An 18,756-nucleotide genomic window follows, 5' to 3' on the forward strand; every position below is an offset into this window, starting at 1 on the left:
AGTCCATTTGATCATATGGCCTTGAAAAAAACAGACGCCCCCAGCAGCAAGGGGAGTCAAAAACTCAGGACTGATTTGAATGGGCTTTTGCATCATGTGATTAGTTTAAAAAATCATCCACAGTATCTCATTGTGCAGTCACAGGCTAATATATGAAATAGGGTGGGGATGGGGTTGATTGAATGGTTTCCTTCCATGGATCAGATAATAATGGAATTATAGAATCTATGGACTGGAATGGACTGGAAGGTAGTGGCAAACACATCTCATCCTAAGCAGGAGGCTATGGTGCCATCTGTAGATTCTCCTAGCAAAAAAAATATATATATTTCAAGTGGACCAAAATTTAGCTAACATTTTGTTGCGGGGGGGGGTGACTTCTATGTACAGTGGGGTCTCTACTTAAGAACATCCCTACTTAAGAACAATTCAACTTAAGAACAGCTCCATTTGCTAAATTTTGCTTCTACTTGAGAACAGAAATCCAAGATAAGAACAGGAAAAAAAACCTTTCCAGCTCTTTTTTTAACCTTAGGTCATCTTAGGTTAAAAAAAGTTCTCCCCATAGTGGTAGAGTACATATTAACCAGCTTTGCATTAGTTCCTATGGGAACTAATGCTTCAATGTACAGTACGAACGCACCTCTACATAACAAAAAAACAGCCAGAACGAATTAATTGGTTTTCAGTCCATTCCTATGGGAAATTTTGCTTCAACTTAAGAACATTTCAACTTAAGAACACCATTCCAAAATGGATTAAGTTCTTAAGTAGAGGTTCCACTGTAGTTTCTATGGACGGAAAAGAGCAGATACGGATTAAATGGTTTTCAATGCATTCCTATGGGAAATGCAGATTCAACATAAGAACTTTTCAACTTGAGAACCACCTTCCAATACGGATTAAGTTCTTAAGTAGAGACCCCACTGTACAAATTTTGGAACACATAGATGTTTTCCCTACTCACCTACCTTTCCCAATAATTCAAATAATATTTATAATGGGAAACAGGACCATACAGAGAGTTAGAAACCTCCTTAATTTAAAGAGTTGCTTATCAGTCTAAATCACATGTGGTCTTCATGGTCTCAGAAACTGTGGAGGAAAACAGGAGAGAAAAGATACGTAGTACGGCTAACGCTTGATATATTATATATGATACCGATTCGATCCATACTAGCATATAGTTATGATATATGGTTCTCTGGGAGCACTGTTTAGCATGGGAAAAAAGACCTTGTACGCTTGTGTTTCTACTTTAAATGACCCATTATTTCCCTGAAAGAGCTGGCCCGTATCTTTCTGGCACAGGGCTAGGGCATGCTGCGTATCTATTTGGGAAGATTCACTGAGATGCAAAATAGCTCTTTGCTTAGCCTTCACGGATGGGTATTTGAGTTAAAATAGATCGCACTGGAACCGACTGTGTATAGAAACTGCTCTAGCCCAGCAGTGAGCGAAAAGCAGATGGGAATGCACGGGACAGACCCAAGAGGTTCTACTGCCCAAGGCAAAGAACAGAACAGCACTCCCATCCATTGCACATATAAAGACGGGACTGACAGCTAATTTTTTCCTTCAACACTGGTGGTGAGGCACTAGTCTCTGTCACACGATGGCTAGCTTAGGGAGTAGAGGCACGATGACATGGCACTCTTCTCTAACATTTGATGCTGCCTAAAACGATTACCTCAACCTAGTCGACAACTGGGCTGGCCCTGAGAGTGCGATCTGGAGAAGATGGGAGAGGTCAAACCTAAGGTGGAGGAAAAGGGGCTGAATTTGGACACCCAATGAGCAATTGGAGAATCACGGGGTCACCTTTTGGTTATTGGCCAAAGAGAGAAGACTCTGGAAATAAATGGTCGTCATTATTTATTTTATTTTATTCTATTCTAAATAAATAAGTAAATAAATAAGTAAATTAATAAATAAATTATTAATTAATTAAGTAAGTAAGTAAGTAAGTAATTAAGTAGTTAGTTAGTTAGTTAGTTAGTTAGTTAGTTAGTTAGTTAGTTAGTTAGTTAGTTAGTTAGTTAGTTAGTTTTATCATTATCATCATCCTAGAACTGCAGAGCTGGAAGGGACCCTATGGTATATTGAATCCAGTCCCTGTCAAGAAGCACAGGGGGGAATCAAACTCCCAACCTCTGGCTCGGCAATCAGAGACCTAAACCCACATTCTTCCTATACAAAAGACAGACGAACCTGTTAAATAAGTCAGTTAGGAAGACTGTAAGAAATCTAGCAGCCATTGCAAGTCATGGTGGGGGGAAAAAGTCTGTTTAAGAAGGAACCCTAGATCAGTGAAAGAGAAACATTTTGTATGCCTGAGGTTGACATTCCTATTTAAGAAAGAAAAAACTAATTGGAATAAGATCTGTTGTAGGGTGATGAGAAATAAATCAGGTTGCAGAAGGTGGGAAATTTCTCTCACTCCCTGAGATTTTTACTGCTAGTTAAAGTAGACCAGTGGTTCCCAACCTTGGGTCCCTAAATGTTCTTGGACTACAATTCCCAGAGGTCCTGGCCAGCACAGCTAGTGGTGAAGGTTTCTGGGACTTTTAGTCCAAGAACATCTGGAAACCCAAAGCTGAGGATACTAGCCTAGATACAAGATAGCCTAACCCGCTCTAAAGCAGCTCTGAATTCTTCCTGTGAGTGGAAGCTAGACTGGTAGTAAATAATCCATGTAGCAATTTCCAAATTTCAGAAATGGTTTTTTCTGTTGTGGCTACATGCCACCAAGTTGGTTCCCATTTATGGTGACCTGGATAGGATTTTCAAGATCTATGAGCCACTTAAGGAGTGGCACATCATCACCATCCTTTGGAGAGTTTCCAAAGCTGAGTGGAGATTTGAACCCAGGTATCCTGAATCCTGATCTAGCACTTTACCCACCGCACCACACTGATTTCATTCCGAACCTTGGGCTCACAGGTATTGCTAGGCTACAACTCCTGTCGTGTGTGGCAATTTGGCTATTCTGCCATCTCTGCTCAGGGTCTCAGAAGATTATGGGAGTTGGAAATCGAACATCTGGGGATCCAAGTTGGAGAATCAGTGCCTTAGCCTATTTATTTTATTTATACCCCGCCTATCTGTTCAAAATGACACTCTAGGTAGCTTCCAGACATATAAACACAATAAAATGTACATATAACAAAAAACTATGGAGGTCCCAGAACATTCCTATTTTATTATAAACAGTAGCCAGCCAGATGTGTCATCACTTACCACTCTGAGAAGTCCCTGGCTTTCCAGGCGTCAACCACCTCAGCAATGCTGCCTGCAATCTGACCACTTGGTAGCCTTAGGTCATCAGTGAGGTCATGGTTGAAGTTCCCACAAGGAGCACACATCTTTCCTGCCAGGCTGCCCGCGACGCTCACCGTCACTTTACCGCTGGATTCATAAAGAACCTGCATCGTGGAGTTTTGATCTATCACAATCATGTTTTCCGACTCTGTGATGGACACAGCTGCGGAGACGTTCAGTGGTGGCTTCACTATGAGTCCGTTGACCTGAAATGAAAAGAAGGCAGGCTAAAGCAGAGTAGAATTGGGCCTGAAATCCATCAGCTTCCCAGGACTTCTCCCAAAGCAGATGGAAACAAGAGGCAGAAAACAAAGGAAGACCAAGTCCCGGGAATGGTATAATAAATGGGACCAACTCTTTCGAAAGTTTGAAACTAGTCTTGCTTGTTGGAATTTTTGTTTGTTTGTTTGTTTTGTGGTTTTTTTTTTTTGCCCAAATTATGGAAATAATTCTGACCTTCGTGTGCAGGAACAGAGAACTCTCACAGGGGATGGTAATTTCTTGACAGGATGATGAGGCAGCTCAACTAGCCAAAAACAAGTCGCTGTGTCTGATGTCTTCACAGAGAGAACCACTTACCCAAGTCTCCATGTTGTTCACTGTGATGAATGCATCCCGGAAGAAGACGTAAATGGCTGAAGCCACTGGTGCAGGATTGTCACTGCATTCGTTGACATCTACCACCACTTTGAACCAGGATGGTGACATCTCGTCGCAGTAGGAGGCCACCTTGTAGACACCATTAGAGAGGAGTTTCCCTTTGGCGCCATCAAAGGAAGTGAACCAGGCTCCTGGGGCGATAATGCAGTGGCCTTCCTGTCTTACGCAGCCACGGATATTGGCTGTCAGTGCACAGGTCTCTCCCACAGGACAGCTGGTTTGTTCACAGGTGAGCTGGCCTGAAGGTCGACAGGTGCATTTTTCTGAACAGTCCTCGGAGAGGATGGTCTCTCCACCCTACAAGAAATTCCAGACAAGAAGAGTTCAAGATAAAAATCAACCCGTAAATGTCAGAACTAGCTTCATTGTCTCAGAGGAAAATGAAGAAATAAATAATATTATTTTTCCCTAATTTAAAAAGAGAAAAACAGGAGCTTTCTTGCAAAATGTTATTGGCTGAATTGAGAGAACTGCAAATTTTTATACATCCCCTCAGAGGTAACTAGCTACAAAACTAGATGGTGTTGTTATGTGCTGTCATCGGAACTGACTTATAGCAACCTTGATAGGGCTTTTGAGGCAGGTGAATTATTTAAGAAGTGGTTTTATTAGTTCCACGCTCAAAGCGAATTTCCATGGCTGAATTGTGACTTGAACCCAGGCCTCCTAAGTCCTATCCCATCACTCTATTCACTACACCACAATGGGTATCTCATCAAACATAGTAATGCTTGATAAATTGGATAGAACAGGTAAAGGATTCTGTCAATGGATAGGCATAATAAAGCATCTGTTTTCATCAGTCAGATGACAGAATACATGCTGGAAGTCCCACACCCACTTCTGAACACTGGGATTCCTGGTTGGGTAGAATGAAAAAAAAGAGAGGAATCTCTTTAAAAATAATATCTGCACATTGGCAGATGGGGCTTTGGTGGTGATGATGGTAAACAAAGATAAAAGAAGGTGAACAGCAGAAGAGATGTTTTTATGGACTGTATCAGGGGGACTTGGATAATAAATGTAGCCATAAAATCAATGAACACTCAGCATAACCATAGTTTCCCCTACGTTGCATTGTCAAACACAGCAAATGTCTCAGATGCACAGAAGATGGCATTACACAAATTCAGAGAGCTAAATCAGGACATATGACAAATGTGCCCTGTTGCAGCAATAATCAGCTGCAGGATTAGGTTTCCTCATGCTGTATTGCAGTCACTTCACTTCAGCTGACTACTAAAAGGTCTGTTGCAGAGATGAGCACAAACCTGGAAAAGTCTTGGTTAGCCACAAACCACTAACTATGAACCATCATGAGCCAACTGGAAAATTGAACCAGTTCACAGTTCTTTTTCTTGTTTGTTTCTTGCTCAACGGAGGGGTCCTTCCTCCTGTTGCACCAGTGCCGCTTTTGAACTGCCACCACAACTGCTGTGGCGATGACAACAGTGGCGGCAGCAGCAGCAATGGCGGTGCAATCGTGTGGCCTTCCAGGAGCCTGGGTGCTGCCTTGGTGCAGGCGCATGCCCGATCAACCCTGATCAGCTGGGAGGTGGGCGCATGTGCAGAAGACAGCGACGGACTTACCTTCCTTATCTGTGTGCATGTGCCCATCTCCCAGCAATCCCCCTAATCAGCTGATAGGCAGGCGCAGAGACAGCAGGCTCAGCTTCAGGAAGGGAAGCCAGGCTGCTGTCTCTGAAGATGGTGGCGGTGGCAGCAGAGACCGGACCAGGTAGGGAGGCGATGGGGGCAATTGGAAGGGGGCAAGCGGGCATCCGTATTGCCAAAGCAAAACCAAGCATCAACTGGAAAAGAGTTCACACTTCATTTCACTTTGGCAAAGCGGTTATATGAACCACACCATGAACCAGCCCGGCATGCTTTTCCCTAGTCTGTAGTTCGGTTTGTGCCGAGCTCTAGTCTGTTGTGTCATCCACCGCTTACCTTGATGTAGCGTCCATCATAAGTGCAGCCACAGTTATCCATGGACACACATTCTTCTCCATCAAACACATAGCCAGTGTCACACTGGCAGCCTTCAAAGCATTTTCCAGTACATTGAGATGGAGCAGACAAGGCAGCACATGTAAAATCACAAGATCGGGTGCACAGCTCATAATGGCTGTTGGCTGGGCAGGAGAGGGCTGAAGAGAACAGAGCAAGCATGGAGAGAATGAGAACAGAATTAGACAGTGGGAAATCAAGTTATCACTATAGTTCATTTTTGACTTTTCTAGAGCCTCCCTGGAAAAGACCCTCATGTTGGGAAAGCGTGAAGGCAAGAGGAGAAGGGGACGACAGAGGACGAGATGGTTGGACAGTGTCGTCGAAGCAACCAACATGAATTTGACCCAACTCCAGGAGGCAGAGGAAGACAGGAGGGCCTGGTGTGCTCTGGTCCATGGGGTCACGAAGAGTCAGACACAACTAAACAACAACACAACAACAACAACAACAACAACAACAACAACAACAACAGAGCCTCTCAGCATCCTTTGGCCCTCCACAGTGCTATGGATCTATTGGTCTTAGTGGATGCCTATATGAAAGGTGTAGAAAGAAAAAACTCATTCATAGGGAGACAGTGGGGTTGAATGGAGTGAAGTGAAGTGCACTGGAATGCCGTAGAATACAGTGGAGTGGAGTGGATTAGTGACCAGAGCACAGGTGGGTGATCTCCAGGATGCTAAGGACCAATTGTCTCTTTGCTGGGTGTTCAGCAATTGCACTGAATAAAACAGAGGCTCAATCTGCCATCAGCCATCAGTGGCACAGCTTCCCAGCCACTTATCCAGCTTTACAGTGGCACTCTTATCTTTACTTAAACCTATTTTAACCCACTTATTGATTAAACATTGTTTCCTGCTTTTCCTGTTTAAAATTGCACAATGAAGTCTTTAATGAATGGTATCATTCATTGACCACCATCTGTCATTTCCTGTTACTGTATATGGCTCGAGTGTTTACAGGATGACTGGGCATCTGCCTAACTGTTGTGTCAAATAGTAAGAAATAGTTGCCAATGAACACAGAAGGAAGCCTACTGAAGATTTCCTTATTCAATTAATGCTATTAAGGTACAAAAACAGCAGTCTTGAGCCAAAACAAAAAGAGACGATATTTAACTAAACAGTTAAAATACATTAAAATCAGTATAAAATAGCTGGTGAAAAGCTGGAAAGCTGCCTTTTTGGAAGCTTTTAAGAAATGAATAGTTCTTGAGGGATGAGTGTTGCAAAAATGGCTTGGAGGCCACAGGCTGTGGATGGGCCACACGGTGTCCATCCCTAGGCTGAAGTGTTGGAATAAGGCCAGAAATACCTAAGCTCAAATCCTCATTCATCTTTGCAACACTCTGACCTAAATCTAATCATTGGTCTCAACTAGAGTAGACCCAACTCCGGGAGGCAGTGGAAGACAGGAGGGCCTGGCGTGCTCTGGTCCATGAGGACACAAAGAGTTGGACACGACTTAAGGACTAAACAACAACAAGAGCAGACCCATTGACTCAATGCGATTATATAACTTCCCTTGCTTCAATATTCCAGTTGGGACTAACTGTTGAATTTGGGCCAGTATGACTGCATGGAGATCCATCAATTGGGTGATCTTGGACCAATCATTCTCTTCTTTGGACTTTTTTCTTATTTATTTATTTATTTATTTATTTATTTATTTATTTATTTATTTATTTATTTATTTATTTATTTATTTATTTATTTATTTATTTATACATACATACATACATACATACATACATACATACATACATACATACATACATACATACATACATACATACATACATACATACATACATACATACATACATACATTCCCCACCTCTAACCCACTGAACTGTGAACTTCCAGGCTTCAGGAGAGTGGATAAAGATTAATTAGCAAACTTACGACAGAAGGAGGCTGTTCTCCAAGCTCCCGTCTCGGCTCCAGCTAGTTGACACGCAACGGTATAGGCTTGTAGGCTTCTACAGAGGGGTTCTCCTGCTCCATTGGCCACACACATGTCTGATAGGCAATGTCCTAAGTAGTCAGCAGGGCTGAACAAATCATGGCAATCCTTGAACGGACCTGTCTTGGACTGGATCATCCCACATGAGTTCTCATCTTCATAAGGTGCCAGCTGCATCATGCTGCAGGTAGGGCATCTGTCGCCACAGCCATCAGAGCAAATGACCCCATCCACTGGGACCTTCCAGGAGGACACAAACTCCTTCACACTTTTAGTGAGCGTTCCACTGGGTAGCATGAAGTCGTCACTCATATCCCCATTGAAATTGCCACCTAGCCCACACATGTGTCCTTGATAACTGTTGGGGACAGACACATGGACAAATGAAGAAGTATCATAGAGGACTGTGAGGCCAATGGATGAAAGAACAAGGATATTGTTTCCTTCCTGGGTGATCCTGAGTTTCCCGTCCGCTGTGTTCATTGGCAGAGTGTAGAGTTCTCCATTGACCTGTAAGCAACAAACAGTGATGTGGGAGAAGCATGTTAGTTCTAGTCATACAATCACTTGTGTTCATACATGCACACATTCCTGGAGAAGTCTGATCTGACCATGGCGACACATGCCTTAATTACATTTTGGCTAGACTACTGTAACACACTCTATGTGGGGCTGCCTTTTGAAAGGGTTCAGAAACCCCTCCACAGCCAAATACCACAGCCAAATTGTTACCTGTGGCTGGTTAAAGGGAACATATAACTCCCCTGTTACAGAAGCTCCATTTGTTGCTGATTCGTTTCCACTCACAATTCAAAGTGTTGGTTTTAACCTATAAAGCTGTAAATGGCTAGGGTCCAAGCTATCTAAAAGACGGTATCTCTTTTTATGAGTCCAGCTGGGTATTAAGATGATCAGGAGAGGCCTTTCTCTCAGTCCCACCACCCTCGCAGGTGTGCTTGGTGAGGATACAAGAGACGGCCTTCTCTGTCGCTGCTCTCAGACTCTGGAACTCCCTCCCACAGGAGACCAGGCTGGCCCCAAATTTGCTGTCCTTCCACAAGCAGATGATGATCTTTCTCTTCAGGTAGGCTTTCCTTTAAATGACTGGTTGACCAAGGGGATCTTTAAAAGGGATTGTTTTGCCCTGTTGTTTTAATTGAGCTTTTAATATTGCTCTTATAAATAGCACATCTGTTTAATGCTTTTTAAATATGGTAATTATTTATTATTTATACTGTAGGCCACTTTGGATCCTTTAGGACAGTGGTTCCCAGCCTTGGGCCTCCAGATGTTCTTGGACTTCAACTCCCAGAAATCCTGGCCAGCAGAGGTGGTGGTGAAGGCTTCTGGGAGTTGTAGCCCAAGAACATCTGGGGGCCCAAGGTTGGGGACCACTGCTTTAGGAGAAGTGTGGCATGTAAACATTTTAAACAGATAAATGCATATACCCAGGGACCAACACCAACATCTGTCATTCACTCATTTTCATGCAACAGGGACATACCGTAGCTTTCCATCTCTTTCCCCTTTCAAGAGCAATAGAATATCCATGGAGATAGATCACCACTTTTCTTATTACAGATGAATGTCCATCATCCAGCTTCTCAGTCTGCACCCAAATGGAGAACTTCTCAACTTGAGGTTCTTTGCTACAGACTTCAGCTAAGACATATGTACACGAGCCGTCGAAATCAAAACTTTGCATATCAAAATTAAAATGAGTGTCACCCAATGCTCTTATAGAGCGATATCCAGAAGGATGGCAGCCTCGGATCCCGTTCTCCACCCTGCACACTTCATGAGTTCCACAGGAGAACGGCTGGCATTCTGTGGCTCCATTATTCTTGCACTGGCACCTCTGTTGGCAAGAGATGCTGGGGTAGAACTCCTCTCCCTTCTTGTAGTATCTCCCCTGGTGCACACAGCCACACTCTTCAAGAGGGACACAGTGATCTCCACTGAGAACGAATCCAGAATCACAGAAACATCCTTCTGTGCACGAAACCTCGCATGAATCTGGGGCCGAGAGATCTTGGCACGTGGCAGGGCAGCCAGTTCCACAGAGGTCATAGTGGGAATTTTGTGGGCAGGGAAGGCCTGGAAGAGAAGGACAGGAAATAAAAACAATGGCTTTTGCAATTAACAGTGCAAACAGGGTCAGTTTACACGCTATATTGAAGCTATAAAGGATGATACTAATATCAAACTTCTTTTGAAAAAAAAATTCGGAAAGATAAAAGTGGGGAGGAAGAGACTTCTGTACAGTGCCTTGAACCCAATGACAGAAAGGTGGAATATAAATGTAACACATAAATAAACAAGTAGACAGGTAAAGTCTAGTGTACTTTCAGGTAAGGAGGGCAATGATTATCATAAGAGACTGTTATCTTAATTAGAACACTTGGAGTAAGTGTAATGCTTTGGATGCCGGACCTTTACTTCATCCATACAATACACTTTGTCCCACCCTTTCGCTCTCTGATACCAATGTCACAATTCTCTTTTGGATACTGAGGTAATGGTCCGTTTAAAACACCACACAAACAGATGAGTTATCTTTAATATTCTTCACTTAGTGCCTCTCTTCTTCAGTTTCTGCCAGCAGCCCTTAGTTGCCTCATGTGTGAATATTTTCCCCCTCAGAAATTTATAATACCTCCCACATAGTCAGCCCTCTGGTATTGAAATCAGCATCATTCAGTAAACTAAATCAAAGAAGTGTTAATTAAAGTAACTGTTACAAGGATGCTTTTTAAAATTATCCCTAGGCTTTAATTCAGCACAATTCTTCATTTTATGAAGAATTCTATCACTTCTTAAATTCTCTCAGACTGTTTTCTGACGGCTTCACCCCAGAATCTAAACCAGTAATTCCCAGCCTTGGATCTCCAGATGTTCTAGGACTACAACTCCCAGAAATCTTTGCCAGCACTGCTAGTGGTGAAGGCTTCTGGGAGTTATAGTTCTGGGACACCTAGGGACCCAAGGCTGGGAACCACTGACCTAGCCTGATTTCTCCCCAGAGTCCACTCAAACATCCTACCTCCAGACAGCAACAGGCTGTTCTGAAAACTTCAGCAATACCCTACTCTTCTAGTTTCCCCCAGCCATTCAAAACCATTTGTACCGATATTCCATCCTCCTTACTTACACCTTCCCTGATTTTGCTGGTTTTGGAACAGCAAAATCAGGGAGCTGGACAAGGGACAGATCGTATTTGTCTTCAGTGTGGAAGGGATGGTCACTCTCGAATTGGCCTTCTCAGCCACACTAGACGCTGTTCCAAGTCCTCCATACAGAGCACGTTACCATAGTCCCTCGAGACTGAAGGATGCCTACTTACAACTTCCCATCGCATTTCAGACAATACATTCACTATCACAACAATTTAAATAGAACCAGGCATCACAAACTTCCTAGTATGTACAGAGGTTTTAGGCCTAAAAGGAATGTTTATCTGGAATTTTTTTCCATTTAAATGAGTCCGACTTTACACTTGCAAGCAGGACAGCGAATATATTCTTATGCAAAACTCACAAGAAGTCAGACTTTCATAAGTGGAGCTGATGAGGATTGTGATGGACAAAGTATTCTGAGAATGACAATATGGATTTCCAGACAGGTGACACTTAGTCAGGAAGAACGGAGGAAGACATGATTGTCAAGAAGATATTTTGCAAATACTTCAGAAAGAAAATATGACAACAAAAAAAGCTGTACTTCAGTGAAAAGTGTTGCAATATAAATTAGTAATTTGGATAAAAGCCACGAGGATCACAAGGGTTAATATAATGTATCAACTCCCTCCAAACATTGTTTTCTGATATTATTGACTAAAATAAACACAGATTTTCAAGAAGTACTTGAATTCTAAGGGGGTTCAAGACTGCTCAGTTTCTTGTATACACGATATACTAAGATTCATCCTTTCTCCTAAAAATGAAAGAGAAAGAAAGCTAAAAGTGATTAAAGATTAATTTAAAGGCTAAAATGACCTTGAAGGTTAATTTTGATCATTGTTACATCACCAAAACCAAGCATTTCTTTGGCAACAAGGACTGTACAAATAAATGTAACTGACTATACAAATGAAGCAGTAAATTCCAGTTTTAAACATTGTAGGTTTTCTTAAAATTTCAGAGCAGAATAAGAAAGAAGTATAATATTTCACTGTAAAGTCTGGATGATACAGAAGTCAGCATTTACTCTGCTCAGACCGCACACTCACTGATGTTTAAGGAATATGCCCTGCTATCGCTAGTATGGTTGAGTGTCACATACGATTTTGGTGCAGATTAGTCAACAATGCATGTTCCTGCAAAGAAGCATAGGCACAAATAAGGAAGGAAATGCTTACTGCAGAAGGAGGCTGATCTCCATGGTCCAATCTGGATGCCCTGAGTCTGACAGGCAGTCACATAGGCGCTGATGGCTTTGCACAGAGTATCATGGTGACCCTTATACACACAGGTGTCAAAGACACAATCCTCAAAGTAGGATGTCGGATCTAGGGTCCCATAGCATTGCCTAAAGGGCCCATCCTTTTTGATGAGGATGCCACAGAACTGGTTCCCCTTGTATTTGTTCTTCTCTGCCTCCTTGCACACCGGACAGTCGGTAGTACAGCCTTCGGAGCACCCTGGGACCTCTTTCAGTGTCCAGCTTTTGGCAAACTGGATTTCATCCTTTGCTTGAGTTCCATCCTGCATGGTGAAGTCATCACTGGGATCTTGGTTGGCGTTGCCACAGAGTCCACAGATGGCATTGGCGTAAGCCTTGGGAAGAATGACCCTGGCATAGCTGTACCAATCAAAGCTGACTCTCAGATCAAAGTCGGTCTTGATGAAGCCATGGACCCCACTGACGTAGACCTTCAGCTTGTTTTCGTAAGAGAAGGGTAGGTCCACAAAGACTCCATTGACCTGAAAAATGTGGAAGAAATAGTCAAGAGTTTTTGAGGAAATTTAGGAAACAAGAAATATCCAATTTCCACTTTACAATAAACTAAGCTGAAACAGGCAGCCCAACCTACAAATTAATCCAAAATGTTTCAACATCTCCAGTAGCCTAAGCCAAGGAAGGACATCATTTCTTGGATTACGTACTAATGTGGATGAAAGAAAAGTATATTCTTGCATAATGGACAGACAGTTGCTAGTTCCAATTAGAGCAGGCCAATTTAATCAACAGGGCTAAGTGTAACTGAATATGTCATATTCATTAAATCGATCTGCTTTAGCTGATACGAACAATCACATTTTGACCTGGGTGCTGGTGTAGTTGTCTGAATCTGGCAATAAAACTTTGGTGAAAAAGTAGAAGAAATGTCCCTCTCCTTAAAATTGTGCTCCACAATTGCTACAGTTCTTAAAGCTGATTTATCGAATTATGTTTTTCATGTAACGATGGAAGAAACTACAGTATGATGTTCTGGTTGTTCAAATTCCATTATGACCCATATTTAGGAAGCAATACAAATTTAAATACATGTCATGGAACTGGGTTGGTGAAAGGGCATTTCCCCATTCCCCATTCTTCCTGGAAGACCTTTGAAGCTCTTGAAAATGCTACAAGCTTCAGGGGACCCTAAATAATGGTTGGAACTGCAGTGCAGGAGAAAGAGGTCTCCCCCACCCCTGTCATCAATCACCTTGTGTTAGCATAAGGTAGATCGTGGATCCATCATTTGGTTGCATTTGCGATCTATGCATACAGTTTTATAACATCACATTCTGGGGAAAGCTTACAGTAAGCATAGCAAAGGGACAAAAACAGCTTCAATACAAAATGGAACATAAATGCATAAAAACAAAAGCAGTATCAAATATAGCAAGGGACAAAATCCATCGTAAACTCAAAAATTAAACAAAAATATGAAAATGGTGAAGCCCAGACTATGGTTGAACATATACTTTAGAAGCTGAAATTAAGTCAATGTTCTGGAGACCTGATTCCAACAGCCCTTCATGTCTGTGCAATCTTACTTGCAAATGAAGCTTGTGTTTATTTCCCAGTGACCAGTCACAAAATGAAGAAAACTTAACATGCAAACATTGGGAGTTACATAAAGTTCTAACAGTTGGATGTCTCTCAGCACTTAAAATATTCCAGCTTTGACATGCTCTTTCCATTGTCTAGTTTCACAGTCTGTTTTCTTAGGCCATGGAAGGAACTGCCCATCAGCATAAGAAAGACTTTGTGAACCTTCTGTCTGAAGTTAACCAGAAAGAAGGCAGGAGGAGGACGAAATAATTAAGCTGCCGATTAGTGGTACTGAATAGATACATAAAGAGGATCCTGTCCACAAATTAATCTTGTGGCCAGAAACGAAAAGGAGATGGAGGCTCAAAGCTTCAAAGCTGGACATCCCACAAAGACATTATTGTGGGGAATCATAGCCAACCTGCAGCTTCTGTCATCTAAAGATAGGCGCTTTCAACATTTTTGTACCTGAATCTTTTGTGGATGTGTTTGGCTCAGGCTGATGGTCATATTGTAGACCTCCAGAGTGACTGTCTTTGTAAAGGACACTGCTTTGCTGCCTCGGTTGTTATTTTCTACTGTGACCAAAAACGGAGTGAGGGTGGGGTCCTCAGAGCAGACCCCTGCCATCTGGTAAATGCAGGTCCCCTGGAAGTCATACTTCCTCCCATCAAAGGTGGTGTAATGAGGGTCCCCGGTTCCGATGCAAGTAAAGTAAGAGGTTCCCTTGCAGCGATGCACACCGTTCACCACGGTGCATTTCTCACTCGCTTTGCAACTGGCCTTCCGACAAACCACTCTTCCCAGTCGGGGATCACATTGACAACGGGCTTGGCAATTCCCATCCTCCCAAAATTCCTCCCCGTGCTTGTAATGGAGGCCGTTGTGAGTGCAACCACAGTTCTCAACTGGGACACAGGTCTTCCCATGGAGGATGTAGCCTTTGTCGCACAGGCAGACGGCCGCACAGGTGTTACTGCACAACAAGGGAGCCCTTGGGTCAGAGCAGGTGGCTGGGCAGGCATTTCCACAGGCTTCGTAGTGGCTGTTCTCCGGGCAGGTCTGGGCTGTTTGGGTGGAGGTGAAGAACAGGTTAGCATTTACATGAACTGCATTCAGTTTCAATGGAGACATTATATCAGTGGTTCCAAACCTCGAATCCTCACGTGTTCTTGGACTAAGACACCCATAAGCCTTCGCCACTAGCTGTGCTGGCCAGAATTTCTGGAGTTGTAGTCCAAGAACATCTGGAGACCCAAGATTGGGAACCACTACATTATACAGTTGTGGCTCCTTTTCATGTGGTATTATGCTGTTCTGTTGTTTGCACCAGATTCATCCAGGGAAATCCGAGGGCTGCAAAAACAGCCATGGGGAACCATATGCCGTATCATTGCCCACCTCTGGATTAGACCAACTCCTTAGGTCAGTTTTCCTCAACCTGTCACCTTCTAGGTCCCATCTCCCCACAGGCAGCATGGCCTGGTGCCAGCAACCTCCCTTTTTGCCAATCAGAGCTCAGTGCCATGCAACACCTTTCCTGCCTGCAAACCAGAGCTTACTTCTGTGCAGGACATTTATCTCCCGTTATCTCTGATGACTCAAGGGCATGTGGACCCAATGGGGAACTCTTATGGCCATATTTGGTTCAAGGACTGGATGTTTCCCATTCTTGCTCTAAGCTTTGGGGTGAAAACTATAACTTTCCAGATGTTGCCATTCCCACCATCTCTCTCTGTAGCTGTGCTGCTTAAAGGCAGGTGTCAGACGCAGTCCATGAACATCTGGAGAGCCAGAGTTTTTCTCAGGTCTTCATTAAACTCTTTCTCCGCTCTATTGCTCCAACCTTTCCCATCCCTAACTACAAGTGCAACCTCCTCTCCTTTCCTACATGCCATGTTATGCTGTTCTTATGTTCATTAGTTGACTGCCAATCATTTTCCAATGGTTATACCATCAACAAGTGCATTTTTCCCCTGATCATCAGGCTGAACTGGCCCACATCCAGATGTTATTTCCCAGGCACCGACAGTGATGTCCTGTTCTTCACAGGCAGTGGCATATGCTTGTACAATTTTGCAGAACACACGGTTGTCTCCATTGTTTATACACATGTTGTTGACACAATCAACAAAGTAGCTGGTGGGACTCAAGGTAGAATGGCAGCCTCCAAAGGGTCCTCCTGAAGCTTTGCTAATAATCCCACAATACTTTTCACCACTGTAGAGCTCCTTCTGCCTGTCATCACAGGCCACACAGTTTCCTTGGCAGGAATCTGAGCAGGCTGAATCTTGATCATTGACTTTCCAGCTGCTGGCCCAATCCGTAATGGAAGAGGCTTGGTTGCCATCAAGACGAGTCATGTCATCATCTGAATCCTCATTGAAGTTTCCACATAGCCCACAGGTGGCTCCATGGTAACTACTGGGAAGTGTCACCACTATATTCCAGTCACTGCCATATGTCACCTCAAGGCCAAAATCTGTTTCAATGATAGGCTGTGTATCGTTTTTGGAGATTTTGATCTTTCCATTCTCCAGTGTTGCTGGGAGGCTGGCCCTCCCTCCATTCACCTAAGACAACACAAACAACACATTATTGACCTTTCTCACATACAGTGGTGCCTTGCTAGACAATTACCCAGCATGACAGTTTTTTCGCTAGACATTGACTTTTTGCGATCGCTATAGTGATTCACAAAACAGTGATTCCTATGGGGGAATTTCACTGGACAATGTTTGGTCCCTGCTTTGCAAACCAATTTTGCTATACGACAATTTGCTTTTTGCTAGACAATGATTCCGCTAGACAGCGATTTCAGTGGAATGGATTATCATCGTCTAGCGAGGCACCACTGTACATTGTTCCTGTTACAAAAACCACTATTTGTTATTTCTTGACTTCTTTAAAAACAGATAGTGAAGTTCAAGGTAGCCTGAGATGTATCTTGTACCACATTATGTATGGTTTCAAATTAAAATACTGCACATGCTTTGAAAGGATTTTTTTCCAAGATCATGACCTGCATCAGCGGTATCATGATCTCTGCTACTACTACGGGTGGAGGCTGGTGGCTCCAATATCAGTGGTGTTGAGTGTGTATGTTCCAGATTTTAATCTGAACATTACATGAGCCACCCAATAAATTTAACATCCTGGAAAAAACTCCTATAAAGTCTATAGTAGTCTCGCCACTCGAGCAGATTAACTGTGCCACTGGCACAAGAGCCACCAGCCTCTATTGGTTGCTATTATATATTCTAATTGTATTTTAATTGTTTTATCTTTTTTATCTTTTTTTTACTGCCTTTAAATTGTTGTAAGCTGCCCAGAGACCTTTGGGTAGTGTGGGTGGCATATAAGTCAAATAATGAATAAATAAATAAATTGCTGCTGACTTTAGTTATGGAACGTAAGAACATAAGAAGAGTCCTGCTGGATCAGGCCAAGGGCCCATCTAGTCCAGCTTCCTGTATGGGAGCACATGAGACAGCTAGATAGCTGCCTCCTGATACCCCTTTCCTGCATCTTGCATTTGTAGGTACCTTCCTTCTACGCCTGGAGATGCTGAACACTTCCGAATTTTCAAATCTATTTCAGTTTCGTATTTTAATGACAAAATGTTGTGAGCTATTTGCTGGGTTGTTGATGATTATTTTTTTCCTGAGGGTGAGTGAATTAGTGGCTTATTGTCTCATAAAATTCTTTAGGGAGTGATAGTAATTGAGTGTTTTGGCTAAATGATCCCTTCAGAGCCATGAGCCTGAGCAGCCGGAGTTGAAGTCCATGTTTACTTCCCAGTGATCAGTCATAAAACAGAGCAAGCTAGTTTGTAAAATATGGAGGTGAGAAATCTTGGGCTAGGACAATCAGATGTCTTTCACCGCTCTAGAGCAACGGTTCCCAGCCTTGGGTCCCCAAATGTTCTTGGATTACAACTCCCAGAAATCCTGGTCAGCAGAGGTAGTGGTGAGGGCTTCTGGGAATTTTAGTCCAAAACCATCTGGGGACCCAAGGTTGGAAGGCAATGTTCTAGAGCAGTGGTGGGCCTCCAGATGTTCTTGGACTTCAACTCCCAGAAATCCTGGCCAGCAGGAGTGGTGCTGAAGCCTTCTGGGAGTTGTAGTCCAAGAACATCTGGAGGCCCAAGGTTGGGGACCACTGCTCTAGAGACTTGTGCTTCCTAAGATGGTGCTCAGCATTCCACGCAGGTTGACCACTAGATATTTCCCCCCTCAATTATTATGCCAGCTTTCATCCTCTCTCACTGAACTTCACAGGAGTTGCCCCCTTCTCCACACAACAAATGAGTGAACTTCATTTCCTACCGTGAGTTGGACATCTTCTCCCTTATTAATGATGATGCTGTGACCATACACTTTGATATGGGTTAGCTGCACCATAGCACTGTTCTTCTCTTCGATGGAGAAGGGCACAAGCTTGGGATCACTGCCACAGTACTTTACAATGGTGTAGGTGCAAGAGTCTTGGAAGTTTATGAAAAGACCATCAAAAGTCTGGAGATACTCCGCCGTGGAGCCCTGGCAAGTCCCCATGTACTCATGGATACAACGTGCTTGGCCATTCTGCATTTCACATATCTCCTTCACCCGGCACTGGAGTTTTTTGCAGGGGTCTATGAAGAAGAAAATGGAATTCAGTAATACCAAGTGTCCATAGCAATGGCTTGGATGCTAAGCTAAATTTGCTCAAGGAAGTTGATGGAACTAATGTTTCCTATCCCTCTCTCCCTTTGCAACCATCTGTACCCCTTGACAATCCTATTTGGGGTGTTACAGACCCTTCCAAACAATG

The 18,756-nt window shown here is 43.2% G+C and overlaps 1 protein-coding gene across 1 annotated transcript in view; it reads right to left on the bottom strand.

Annotated features, from left to right (window-relative positions):
* Positions 1–18,756, bottom strand: part of FCGBP (Fc gamma binding protein) — a 70,874-nt gene that overhangs the window by 2,262 nt on the left and 49,856 nt on the right. The window contains exons 23-31 of the mRNA XM_078379968.1: positions 18,270–18,577; positions 15,896–16,514; positions 14,410–15,008; positions 12,317–12,881; positions 9,464–10,056; positions 7,899–8,469; positions 5,932–6,131; positions 3,901–4,278; positions 3,241–3,527 (exon numbers count right to left, since the gene is read on the bottom strand). Of these exons, the coding sequence (XP_078236094.1) occupies positions 3,241–3,527; positions 3,901–4,278; positions 5,932–6,131; positions 7,899–8,469; positions 9,464–10,056; positions 12,317–12,881; positions 14,410–15,008; positions 15,896–16,514; positions 18,270–18,577 (4,120 nt within the window). The remainder of the gene's footprint in view (positions 1–3,240; positions 3,528–3,900; positions 4,279–5,931; positions 6,132–7,898; positions 8,470–9,463; positions 10,057–12,316; positions 12,882–14,409; positions 15,009–15,895; positions 16,515–18,269; positions 18,578–18,756) is intronic.

The sequence above is a fragment of the Pogona vitticeps genome, chromosome 9 (genome assembly GCF_051106095.1).
Source record: "Pogona vitticeps strain Pit_001003342236 chromosome 9, PviZW2.1, whole genome shotgun sequence".
Taxonomy (NCBI): Eukaryota; Metazoa; Chordata; class Lepidosauria; order Squamata; family Agamidae; genus Pogona; species Pogona vitticeps.